Source organism: Oncorhynchus mykiss, chromosome 7 (genome assembly GCF_057628025.1).
Source record: "Oncorhynchus mykiss isolate SJ-2025 chromosome 7, ASM5762802v1, whole genome shotgun sequence".
Classification (NCBI taxonomy): domain Eukaryota; kingdom Metazoa; phylum Chordata; class Actinopteri; order Salmoniformes; family Salmonidae; genus Oncorhynchus; species Oncorhynchus mykiss.
Genome location: NC_143028.1, coordinates 64,875,001 through 64,888,478, shown reverse-complemented (window position 1 = coordinate 64,888,478; position 13,478 = coordinate 64,875,001). Strand labels below are relative to the sequence as shown.

The following is a 13,478-nucleotide window of genomic DNA, read 5'->3' as shown; positions in this document are numbered from 1 at the left end:
GAATGCTATGTGTACAGACATGCGTGCGTGTGTAACCAGCAGTTATGGTCCGTTGTCTGAGAATTGCCCCAGCTGTCACATTCCTCAATGTCCTCTCAGAAAATACATTTCAATTGAGTCTGTAAATGTACTGATGGATCATAATGAAGAGCCAAGCTCACTGTTGTGTTGTTGCAAACCAGAAGGGTTGATGTAAAAAAGAAACCACAGACAATACCTATCAGTAATTACTGTCGCCAGGACGATGGTGGCCTATCAGTAATCACTGTCGCCAGGACGATGGTGGTCTATCAGTAATTACTGTCGCCAGGACGATGGTGGCCTATCAGTAATCACTGTCGCCAGGACGATGGTGGTCTATCAGTAATTACTGTCGCCAGGACGATGGTGGCCTATCAGTAATTACTGTCGCCAGGACGATGGTGGTCTATCAGTAATTACTGTCGCCAGGACATGGTGGCCTATCAGTAATTACTGTCGCCAGGACGATGGTGGTCTATCAGTAATTACTGTCGCCAGGACGATGGTGACCTATCAGTAATTACTGTCGCCAGGACGATGGTGGTCTATCAGTAATTACTGTCGCCAGGACGATGGTGGTCTATCAGTAATTACTGTCGCCAGGACGATGGTGGCCTATCAGTAATTACTGTCGCCAGGACGATGGTGGTCTATCAGTAATTACTGTCGCCAGGACGATGGTGGTCTATCAGTAATTACTGTCGCCAGGACGATGGTGGCCTATCAGTAATTACTGTCGCCAGGACGATGGTGGCCTATCAGTAATTACTGTCGCCAGGACGATGGTGGCCTATCAGTAATTACTGTCGCCAGGACGATGGTGGTCTATCATTAATTACTGTCGCCAGGACGATGGCGGTCTATCAGTAATTACTGTCGCCAGGACGATGGTGGCCTATCAGTAATTACTGTCGCCAGGACGATGGCGGTCTATCAGTAATTACTGTCGCCAGGACGATGGTGGCCTATCAGTAATTACTGTCGCCAGGACGATGGCGGTCTATCAGTAATTACTGTCGCCAGGACGATGGCGGTCTATCAGTAATTACTGTCGCCAGGACGATGGTGGCCTATCAGTAATTACTGTCGCCAGGACGATGGCGGTCTATCAGTAATTACTGTCGCCAGGACGATGGCGGTCTATCAGTAATTACTGTCGCCAGGACGATGGTGGTCTATCAGTAATTACTGTCGCCAGGACGATGGTGGTCTATCAGTAATTACTGCCATCAGGACGATGGTGACCTTAGGAGGACTATAAGTGTACGCCTGTGTCAACCAGAGACAAGAGACTGAGAGACAAGTGCAAAATAGTGTTTCAATGTTCTGTAATAACTTTGGAAATGAAAATGCCGTCTGTATTTATTGTTTTGTCTGATAGTGGTTGGCAGGAGAAGAGTGCTGACAGACTGCTGACAGATTCACACTCCAGATGAGATATTAAGGCGAGGCCCTGTGTCACATCTACTCCCTCTCCAGCGCTCGACACTGCCAGTTTACTAACCACCCATCATTAGGCACACCTGGACTTCATCACTACCCTGATTACTTCCCCTTTATCTGTATCATTACTCATCAGGCAGAGTTGATTCGCATGTTTTGTATTGTTCGTCACTATTAAACTCCTGACTCCCTGCGTCTTTGTTACACCCTGACAGAGGGCACTGACTGAAAGAGTCTGAGTTTCCTTGTTAAATTCCCAAACATCAGCCATGACACTCAGATGTGAAGAGTAAATTGGATCCAAATTGCGTGTCCTCGAGTCTACACTATATATACAGAAATATGTGAACACCCATTCAAATTAGTGGATTCTGCTATTTCAGCCACAACCGTTGTTGACAGCTGTATAGAATTGAGCACACAGCCATGCAATCTCCATAGTCAAGCATTGGCAGTATAATGACCTTACTGAAGAACTCAGTGACTTTCAACGTGGCAACGTCATAGGATGCCACCTTTCCAACAAGTCAGTTTGTCAAATTTCTACCTTGCTAGAGCTGCTCCGGTCAACTGTAAGTGCTGTTATTGTGAAGTGTAAATGTCAAGGAGCAAGAACGGCACAATAACTGTGCGTCAGGAGCTTCATGAAAAGGGGTTCCATGGCCGAGCAGCCGGACACAAGGGGTTCCATGGCCGAGCAGCCGGACACAAGGGTTTCCATGGCCGAGCAGCCGGACACAAGGGTTTCCATGGCCGAGCAGCCGGACACAAGCCTAAGATCAACATGCACAATGCCAAACGTTGGCTAGAGTGGTGTAAAGCTCACCACCATTGGATTTTGGAGCAGTGGAAACGCGTTCTCTGAAGTGATGCTTCCCCATCTGGCAGTCCGACAGACAAATTTGGGTTTGGCAGATGCCAGGAGAACGCTACCTGTCCCAATGCATAGTGCCAACTGTAAAGTTTGGTGGAGGAGGAATAAGGAGGAGGGCTGTTTATCATGGTTCAGGCCCCTTAGCTCCAGTGAAGGAAAATCTTAACACTACAGCATAAAATTACATTCTATACGGTTCTGTGCTTCTAACTTTGTGGCAACAGTTTGGGGAAGGCTCTTTCCTATTTCAGCATAACAATACCCCAGTGCACAAAACAAGGTCCATACAGAATTTTTTTGTCGAGATGGGTGTGGAAGAACTTGACTGGGCTGCACAGTGTCCTGACCTCAACCCCATCGAACACCTTTGGGATGAATTGGAACACTGACTGAGAGCCAGGCCTAATCGCCCAACATCAGTATTCGACCTCAGTAATGCTCTTGTGGCTGAAAGGAAGCAAGTCCCTGCAGCAATATTCAAACATGTTGTGGAAAGTCTTCCCAGAAGAGTGGAGGCTGTTATAGCAGCAAAGCGGGGAGCAACTCCATATTAATGCCAATGATTTTGGAATTAAATATTCGAAGAGCAGGTGTCCACATACATTTGGTCATGTAGTGTATATTTCCATTCACATTTTAGTCATTTAGCTTATGCTTTTACACAGAGTGGATTGCAAAAAGTTAATTCAAAGGACATTTGAGCTCAATTAGTGTGCTATATGGCTTTTGTTTTCAGACACAAAAACATAATCAATTTCTACTAAACACACGCAGACATTTACATTATTTCAAACATAGTTTATTTCCGTAAAAAGACTCTTAAATACAAAATAAAACAACATTCTGTACATACATGGGTGTAAATAGAAACGATACAGTCTGAGATGTAATTCTCATACACATGATATTGAGTGATCCAGACGAAGAAAAGATCAGCTGAATAACATAATAAACAATTATATAGAACAGTCATTGATTTGTTTTAAACGGATTATTAATACAAACTGTTTTGATGTCGGTCTGGTCTAGTGAGGTACACAAAGATTTATATGGCTATAAAGGACATATACTTTATAGACAACATTCACGCTGAAAGAGCGAAATACACTTCATGTCACCAATAGTTTATAATGAGTATCCCTTCATTTAGTTACTCCTCTCTCTCTCTTCTCTCTCTCTTTTTTGTCCTCCAGTCTTCTCCTCCCTCCATATCAGGTTTATCATTAAACACCATCCCTTTAATACCAAGGTTAAAACACAACATGAGGCTCTTCTCTTTTTTTATATTTTTAAACAATATAATCTTTATCTTTAACTCTACATTGTTGGAAATGGACCTGTAAATTAAGCATTTCACTGCAAGTCTACACTTCTTGTGACAATTAAAATGTTATTTGATTTTATTCTAAACAATGGCTCATTTTAGAAGTCACAAGTTTTGCAACCAGCCGTCTTGCAATTAGACATATGCAATTATAATTAAGTGCTACTGTCCCTCAGTAAATATAAAAAATATAAATAAACAAGCACTTTAAAAACAGATCAATAAATGTGCTTGGTGCGGATATTGCCACGGTAAAAACTATAATGCCCATATACCCAGGTGGTTGTCATAGTGACACATAAAGTGAGTTACTCCCACACAATATAAAGCGTTTATAGAAATGCAATCATAAATGCCTTTTTCTCATTATCTATCCCATGGAGAATATAACTGAAAACAGACATACCATCTTGTAGGCCCAAAGCGGTGTCCACAACAATTCCTGACTCAAAATCCAGATACACAGTTAAACATACAAACATACTAGTTACAGTAAAATATCAATACTGGTTCATAAAACCTACTGGAGCCAAAAACACTGGCTTTTCTGCAACACCTCCCCTGGAAGAAGAGAAGTTAGAGTCTTTATAATATTTCAGGTATAGGGCTGTTGACCAGAGAGTGGGTTGTCCTATCTACAGTACAATAGGACAGAAGGGACTGCTCTGTCCAGTTAACACCCCCGCCACTCTTGTGTCTCACATGCCATGCAGCCTGGTCTCTTCCACCTTCCAGCCAGTGGAGTTCTTCCCAAACTTATAGACCAGCCGTCTACCGTCCACCCTATCCAGGATCTCTCTCTTATAGTAGTATCTATAAGAGGGAGGCAGGAAGGAGAGGCACTGGTTAGTCTCATGACAAGACAATGGTTTTTCACAGACATTTTATCGTTGTTCTATCAATCTTCTAACTCCATCCTCAACTGGTTGACTCTATTAAGTTAGCTAGCACCCAAAAGCCAAGCATGGTTGCTAGGATTAGGGTTTCCATGGTTAGTTGCCATGACGGTACTGCTATATCTCCATGGTTTCCTACCTCATGGCGCGGCTGAGCTTCTCGTATGTCATGCTGCTGTTCTTCTTCTTCTGCCCCCACAGCTGGGCAACAGCCTCAGACTTGAGGAACTTGAAGACGCCCTCACTGCGGTCCTCCCACTTCATCAGTCCCTGGTTCTGGTTCAGCTCTGGGTGGATCAGGATGTCCCTAATGAACTCCCACAGGTGGGTCCCACGGGGCGCTATCGGGGGACAGGGGAGAGGAAGAGTTAGGTGTGTGTGAACAGCACAGGTGTGTGTGTGCTAAAGCAAGCAAGGATGAGGTAGAGCAGGTGTGTTTATGTTAGTATGTGTGTGTGCAAGCATGTGTATGTGCATACTCTATTTACGAGTGTGCACAGCATGTGTGTGTATGTGTGTGTGTGTGTGTGCGTGTGTGTGTGTGTGTGTGTGTGTGTGTTCGTGCGTGCACGTGGTTAACAGACTAGGACCTAAAAACACCTGTGATGTTTTGACTGTGGCTGTTTTCAGTACCCGATGCAAAATGTATGCTATCACATGACTGATAAAACCATGCTTCTACAGAGCACCATTGAAAACAGTTGTTGACATTGATGTGTGTGTGTGTGTGTGTGTGTGTGTGTGTGTGTGTGTGTGTGTGTTAGAATGATAGGAGTCACTCACCATGTTTGCTCTTCTTGGAGATCTGGTAGTGTCTGGGATCGTGGCTGTGTTTGGGAGGTCTTCCTCTGCCTCTCTTCATTATCTCTCCCCTCTCTGTCTTTATGTGCATTTCTGTCAAACACAATGGTTCAGGAGTTTAGAATAACAGACTGGCTTTCAAAGAGACATGCACTTTAAAGGCTCACCCATCATACTCAACCACCGGAAGTTCAAGATTGTTAAGTCCACTTAGGAAAAGTTGTACTCACTGGCTATCTGAGGGTAGGAGAACTCTGGGTCGGACTCACTGCTCCTGGATTCTGGAGAGCTGGGGTTCTGGAAGCTGAGCATTCCACCTGGGGGTAGGGAGAGAGGAGGGAATACAGTTTCAATATGGCCGCTCCTTCATCCTGCCTTGATCAATGAACTAGGCCTTGGGCTCAGTGATACAGGCCAGACCAATCACATACTGATTCAGTGATGTGGGAAGAATTGGGGGAACAGAGATGAGAGGAGATGAGATGAGAGGAGATGAGAGGAGATAAGGTGGAAAGATGACAAACGAGAAGAAGAGAAAAGGGGGACACCTCTCACCTGACGAGGAGCTGTGCATGCTGTCGGACTCGTATCCGTGGTCGCTGAGCGGCTTCATGTTATCGAAGTTGAAGTTCTTGAAGACGTGTGAGAAGTCGTTGTAGCTTGTCTCTTTCACAACTGTAACAGTAACATCACAACGTAAGCAAATGTGTCCATTTGACACTCAAGGCTTTGGTTTGTCAGTCTGAGATAGGAAGTATGAAGAATAGACAAGAGGATGTGTTTACCTTCATTTACTTCTACTGTGCTGAGCAGAGGAAAGTCTAGAAACTCATGCAGGAAGTTGTCCAGGAGCTTACAGGTCTCATTTAGATCTGGACCACAAAAATAAATTAAATGACTGAATCATTACCAAATGCATGTGTCTGCTGCTATTTTAAGGATCATCAATAATGTTTATTCAATTCACTTCTGTCAGATCCTTACCATATTTGGCCTTGAGTTCCATCAGGCTTTGGTAGAGCTGAGCCCCGAGGGACATTCCAAACATGTTTAACAGCTGATCTCTGGTCAGTTGGCAGAGCGTGGATCCGTCCATGAAGCAGCAGGATAGGCTCAGTGTGCTGGCATCAAACTTATTGCCCTCCACATAGAAGCTGATCCACTCCAACACATTCTGTTTGCTCCAGTACTGAGGGTTCTGGTCATACCATTGAACTAGAGGAGGATACAGAGGAGGAATGGGTGTTAGATTTGTGTAGTGTGTGTGTGTGTGTGTGTGTGTGTGTGTGTGTGTGTGTGTGTGTGTGTGTGTGTGTGTGTGTATATGTGTGAGGCATGATGCTGTTCTTGTAAAATCACCATCCCTCTTTTGAGATTGAACAATCTGTCAATGAGCCATAAGAAACCTTGTCAATCTAACCACCCAGTTAAACCACAAGATACTGACTAACTGAAGCCTTTCAATGAAGTGCCAACCCACACAAGAACCCAGCTCCTGACCTGTGAAACCTGAGTGTGTGGTTTAAGGTAGTCAGAACGCCTGTCTCTAGTTTATGTCTGCACAGTGTCGATAAACACTACCTCAACTACCTAAACAGTTCTAATCACAACTTATCACTGGCTAGGCCAGGGCAAGTCAAATAAAGCTTGAGGCATCTGAAAGATGAAAAACATTCCTCAATTTAAGACAAAACATTGTCCCAGTTAATGATTTAACAGCCTTCTAAATTAGGTCATTGCAAGGTTCAGCCAATCCCCTGTCTGTCTGGGAGTTTGGCTAAAGGACATGTGTTTTACTATGGTCTTTGACTGAGTGTCTGCCAACAGGCTCAGTCAACAGACATGTCTCTTCCAGGGTGAGACAATGGGAAATATCCACAAACTTCACCAGTCAACAAGGTGACCAAAACCAAAGAACCGCTAAAACTCCTGACTGAATAAAGATCCCCACAGAAAAGATGACACACATCCACACTGTGGTTTCCCAGGTGATCAACACAAAAGTACATATCAAGGACTAAATTGTCCCACATGCTGATAACAAAGCAGAGAAAATTACACATCCTCCTTTTCTGTCAATCAGTTTAGGTGTATTTTTCCCCCTGTATAGATATCATAATGTCATCACCTGCTAAGTGATTATAAAGAGGCATTGGTATAAGATACCTATAGCGCCCAGGTGACTGCAGATGAACATTTGTAGTTAGCTAAATCTGGTGCAATGCATCATTTTTCAGTATATTGAGACTTATGTTTTTGTTGTACAATAAAACATTTAATAAAGTACAAAATAAGTATAAATAAGACTGTGTTCTCACCCAGTATGCTCGAGCTGCATGTGGAGAGGTCTGAGAGCTGCAGCAGGTCTCCTGTGGAGGGCAGAGACACGGTGGTGAGACTGGGCTGCAGCGGCTGAGGCTGCAGGGGCTCGGAGCTTCCAGTCTGGTACATGGTCATGTTGGCGTTGGTCAGGATCCTACACAGCTCACTGGCAGACGACATGGGCTCTCTGCAACCAGGAGAGAAATTCATTTATGTACAGTTAGGATGCTGATTATGGATATAGATTAATGAACAAATATAATAATTATATTAAGATAGTCGGTAGTATAGTTTCTGTAACCAGGAGACAATTGAGTGAGCCATTTGATGCATGGAGAAGGATGATCAACATTAAACATTTGGAAATTGATGTGACAGTAAAACTTTTCACCCATTCCTCATTGTATTCACTGTTTGAAGTGGGTCATGAATGCAAAACCTTTGGCTGTGTGTGAATACACACCAGTTTTTGTTTTCTTTAATCTGCTGTGGATTAATATAAACTGACTTTCCCCAATATTTTACAGATATGTCAACATAAATTGGATCAATCAATTGGAGGTTTCTTCAAAACATGCTGCAAAGGTTCATGTGACCTCAGACCCAAGCAACCACCCCGTTACTCCCCAAAGGTCCATGTGACCTCAGACCCAAGCAACCACCCCGTTACTCCCCAAAGGTCCATGTGACCTCAGACCCAAGCAACCACCCCGTTACTCCCCAAAGGTCCATGTGACTCAGACCCAAGCAACCACCCCGTTACTCCCCAAAGGTCCATGTGACCTCAGACACAAGCAACCACCCCGTTACTCCCCAAAGGTCCATGTGACCTCAGACCCAAGCAACCACCCCGTTACTCCCCAAAGGTCCATGTGACTCAGACCCAAGCAACCACCCCGTTACTCCCCAAAGGTCCATGTGACTCAGACCCAAGCAACCACCCCGTTACTCCCCAAAGGTCCATGTGACCTCAGACCCAAGCAACCACCCCGTTACTCCCCAAAGGTCCATGTGACCTCAGACCCAAGCAACCACCCCGTTACTCCCCAAAGGTCCATGTGACCTCAGACCCAAGCAACCACCCCGTTACTCCCCAAAGAGCACCTACACTTCCGCACGTACCTGATTCTGAGGCAACCGACAGGCAGCAATGAGAAGGTGTTAGATCAATAATTATCCACTGTTTGTTTTAGAGTCCAGTGTTTGTGATTCACTCCAAGAGTTGTTCAATATACTCCACGGTTTATCTCCTTCTTTACCTTGTCTCTCTCCCTTTATCTCTCTCGCTCTAGTTTCATAGATACACCTGCTGCTGGATATACCTGTGAAAGGCTTTATACTCTAGAAAGGCATGTGGGAGGGGCCAGGTGAGCGCTAACTCAGAGGGGGAATTCCATGCTCCCTTTAAATCATGGCTCACACCCCCCTCTCTCACCCCACTCTCCCGCCTCTTCTCTCACCCCCCCCCGAGAACTGTGAAAAACAAAAGAAACCCACCCTCCTGCTATACTTTCTCTTAGCCCCCTCCCTTCTCTCCATGACGAAGTTCAGGAGCATTGGTGGGTGTGTCGAATGGAAAGGCAAGACAGAAGAATCGGGTAAAATGGAGGGAGAGTTGAAGGGTTGAGAGAGAGGATGGGAGGATGGGGGAGTTGAAGGGGTGAGAGAGGATGAGTGGATGGGGTGGAATGGAGTGGGAGTTGAACAGGTGAGAGAGGACGAGAGGATGGGGTGGTGGTGGTGAGAGTGAGGGGGTTGTTGTTCTGTCTAAGAACAGAACTACAGGATGATGTCACTGTAAACATTCCTAATTAATCAACAGTCATAGTTGATCTAGTTTGTTTTATTATGTAATATCCACCATCGCTGTCACCGCTTTGTTTATCTCTAAGGAATGAAATCATTTGTTCCATTACTGTTGACATTGACTCTGAAGCTTTCACAGTCCTCTCAGTAACATTACCTCCTGTTTCAGTTTGTCCCAGTGGACTGGTTCAGCCAGCTCCACACGTTTACCCAACGGCAGAACCTATCACGCACTCAATACGGTTACCATAACGCAGGTTCAGTTGCCATAATCACCTTTATTCACCAAGTACATTCACATGTACCAGGAATACTGTATGACCTGGTGAAATAATTCTGTCACAATAAACAGAATAACCACAATATAATTAGACGATACACAATATGTACAGACAGAGTATATAGACAACAATTTACACAGTCAACATACAGTATGTACACTATAAACACTGTAAACTAAAATACGACAGACTACAGTGTAAATACTATAAACTACACTTTAAATTATGCATGTAAAAGGTGTATAAGCAAAACAATTTTACAAAATGATGTGCAATGGTGAAGATATATGCGTTGAGAGCCAGTCCGTGGCAGGGTGCAACGTGGCAGAGAGTGCAAACAGGCAAATGTGTAGTTGTAGGATAATACTGCAGGGTCATTTTTTTGTGATTGTCTTTGTTTGCAGAGGTTATAGTGGGTGGTGGCAGAGATGTGTTGTAGACTAGGACAGTAAGGCTGAGTAGGCAAACTGTGTCAGTTCCCACAGTTTGCTGCCTGGCTGTTTCATCATCCTAAAGTGGCGAAGCTCCAATACACTCTGTTGCTGCTCACTCTAAACTCTACAATACTTAGTACTGGGATCACTGCAATACAAGCTAACCCAGAAGCAATCCTCAAGCGATGCTATCTACCTCAGAAACTCAAGCCAAATGAATTTAGTTGTTTAGTCTGTTTCTGTTTCTTGAAACACGACCTTAATCCTATATGATTTTCTGGTTATACAGGTGTAATATGTTGGGGTGCAGCATCTTGAGTACATTCTAACTGGAAGCTACTGAGACATGGAACTAAGAGTGAGAGGTAATGTGGTCAATGTGTCATTAGATGAAACTGCATCTGGATCAAAGAGAGCTAAACCTAAGGTGTAATCATAATGATACATAATAAACTCAAAATCAACATCTTTGGTAAAGGAGAAGACCACTTTCCTTAAATGTATCCATAATGGAAAGAAAGTTGCCTTAGTTAAAGTGTATGCTCCAAATTCATACGATCCAAAGTTTTTACATTTTTCTTAACAGCACATTGTTAGAATTAACTGAATTCCAACTGGTTATTGGGACAGACATGAATGCCATTCTTCACATGCGGGACAATTTTAATAAGACCATCTACACGCCACAGGCAACCAAGGCACTCCAACATACAGTTTGCTCTCTGATTACAACCTTATTGATGCCTGGCAAGCTCATAACTGTAAGAGTACACTTTGTATTCAAAAAGACACAAAGAATTTCCCCAAATTGATTTCGTACTTTTATCTACTCCTCTATTTTCTCGACATATGAGCCTATCTGATCATCATGTGTATTACTGCCAGATACACATTTTAGAATCTACTAAAAGAGCCTCAAGATGGCACTTTAATGTTTCCTTACTGCAAAATCCTACTTTCTGTTAACAATTTGAAAATGAATTGAATTAATTCATAATGATTATCAAAAAGTTGATGATCCTCAGATTTTATGGTGATGCCATTAAATGTTTTATTAAAAACAGTGCAACTGCATTTGCATCTGTGCTGAATAAATCCCAATTAAATAAGATCTCAGAATTGGAAGGTTATTTGAGGATAACGTTTTTAAACAAACCCTCTTTGGTCTGGATGTACCAGTTTGGGTAAGTAAGTTTTGAGACGGAACGACAGAAGTTTTGGAAATAGTTGAATCTGTTTTTATCAAAAATAGGGGGCGATAGCTAGAGCATTGAGGGGGCGTCTTTACCTTATTTTTTTTTACAATTGCGAAATTACTACTGTATTTACACCCCTTCCAAATTAACCTTTGTGAACGTCTGTGTGAACAGTGGACCTAAGCTTCATCAGAAACCAAAGCTCCTTATCTCTCAATGAAGACACTCGGTTTGTCATTATGTAGTATTGTGTGTTGATTGATGAGGATTAGTTTTATTTAATCAATTTTAGAATAAGGCTGTAACGTAACAAAATGTGGAAAAAGTCAAGGTGTCTGAATACTTTCCAAATACACTGTATGTATTTATTTTTTTAGAGTGTCAGCCTATGGGTACTTGTGGTATAAACTAAGTGTGTAAATTGAAATGACCATTGTTCCTTGTAACGCCCCCCCACCCCACCAACAAAAAAATTACAAGGCAAATAAAAACAAAAACAAAACTTGGACACAGAGCAGAGACAGTTGAGCTGTTTGACTGTAGGCTGAATGGACCCTGGACCCTGTCTGCAATTAGTGGGACAATAAAACATTACGCAAATAGATGTAATCATTTGATTGTGTGCTGTAGAGCCTGGTTAAGGTGTGTGTTTGGTGTTGTGGTTTTCAGTCCAGTCGGCAGGGGACTGTGGGTTGTTGTGGTTCACTGTCACCTCCTAGTGTCTGACAAAGTTTATGCATGGATGGGATTCTTCAGAGCAAAGACTGAGGCCTGAGTATCTTAGCTCATATCATTCAAAGGGTGATGATGGTTTAAGTTCTATATAATAAATGCAATCTCTTGTGCGTTACGTATTGTCCTTGGAAAGGGGTCTTAAAGTACACGGTTTGAGTGAGGTAAGGCTTTGACTTTGAAGGACAAATATTATCATTGCCTTACTGAGTAAACAAATAAGAGACTATAAATAGCATTTCCCGTCACAGTATCGGCATGTTGTCAGTATACAATTGCTTTATTCGAGTTTTATCCGAGTTTATAGAATCAATAAATCAGATCTTCTAGTTAAGAGTCTATGGTTATAACCAGACAGGTGTTGTTTTGTAACGGCTTTGACCTCCTTAGTGATCTCACCTGATAACCTCTACCATCATTTCCCCAAAATGTCATAACGCCTATAAGGCCCCTCACCTTCCTTTCCTATCCATGGTAAAATGGAAACGGTGCTGTCAGCAGGAATGTTGTTGGACTGGTTGGTGTAGAGACATAGGCTTTCATAAATTGTAGTTTCATGCCTTGAAGGCTCACTGGTGTGGTGTCAACTGGATAAATTCCATCACTTGTTGTCAGTCTCCTTTTTCTTGCCTTTGCCATTACTCACTGCTTCTGTCCCTTCTAGTGAGGCTGGGTTGGGTGTGTGTGTGTGTGTGTGTGTGTGTGTGTGTGTGTGTGTGTGTGTGTAAGGTTCCATAGTCTTAATGAAGAATTAGATGTTCATCCACATTCTCCAAATGTTACATTTCAAAGTCTCTCCAAATGTCAAATACACTCATAGCGAATGGTTAAGGTGAGGGTTAAGGGTTGTGATAGGGTTAAAACATTACATTTAGGCACTCATTCCAAATGGTTAAGATAAGGGTTAAGGGTTGTGATAGGGTTAAAACATTACATTTAGGCACTCATTCCAAATGGTTAAGATAAGGGTTAAGGGTTGTGATAGGGTTAAAACATTACATTTAGGCACTCATTCCAAATGGTTAAGATAAGGGTTAAGGGTTGTGATAGGGTTAAAACATTACATTTAGGCACTCATTCCAAATGGTTAAGATAAGGGTTAAAGTTTGGGATAGGGTTAAAACCCCAAATGAAAAAACAGTCATGAGTCATGTGATTAAGCCTATCCAACAACCCCATCCACAATGCTCCTAGTGGCTGGTTTTGAAGGCATTTCGCGACGTCCTCAGGACATGGATAGACACCCAATTTTGATGACCTGCCTGCAGGCTCTAGTTTTATCTTGATTATTGTCCAACCTTGTGGTCAAGTGCTGCAAAGAAAGACCTTGTTAAGATGCAGCTGGCTA

At 42.9% G+C, this 13,478-nt stretch overlaps 1 protein-coding gene across 1 annotated transcript; it reads right to left on the bottom strand.

Moving 5' to 3' along the window:
• Positions 1-3,121: 3,121 nt before the first annotated feature.
• LOC110528369 (ETS-related transcription factor Elf-3) lies at positions 3,122-9,062 on the bottom strand. Its single transcript, XM_021610388.3, has 9 exons — positions 8,804-9,062; positions 7,678-7,868; positions 6,344-6,574; positions 6,145-6,231; positions 5,915-6,034; positions 5,590-5,676; positions 5,342-5,452; positions 4,698-4,899; positions 3,122-4,475 (listed from the first exon to the last, which is right to left on the bottom strand). Exons 2-9 carry the CDS (start codon positions 7,859-7,861, stop codon positions 4,361-4,363), a joined length of 1,137 nt encoding a protein of 378 aa, XP_021466063.1. The 5' UTR covers positions 7,862-7,868; positions 8,804-9,062; the 3' UTR covers positions 3,122-4,360.
• Between the last annotated feature and the right edge of the window lie 4,416 nt (positions 9,063-13,478).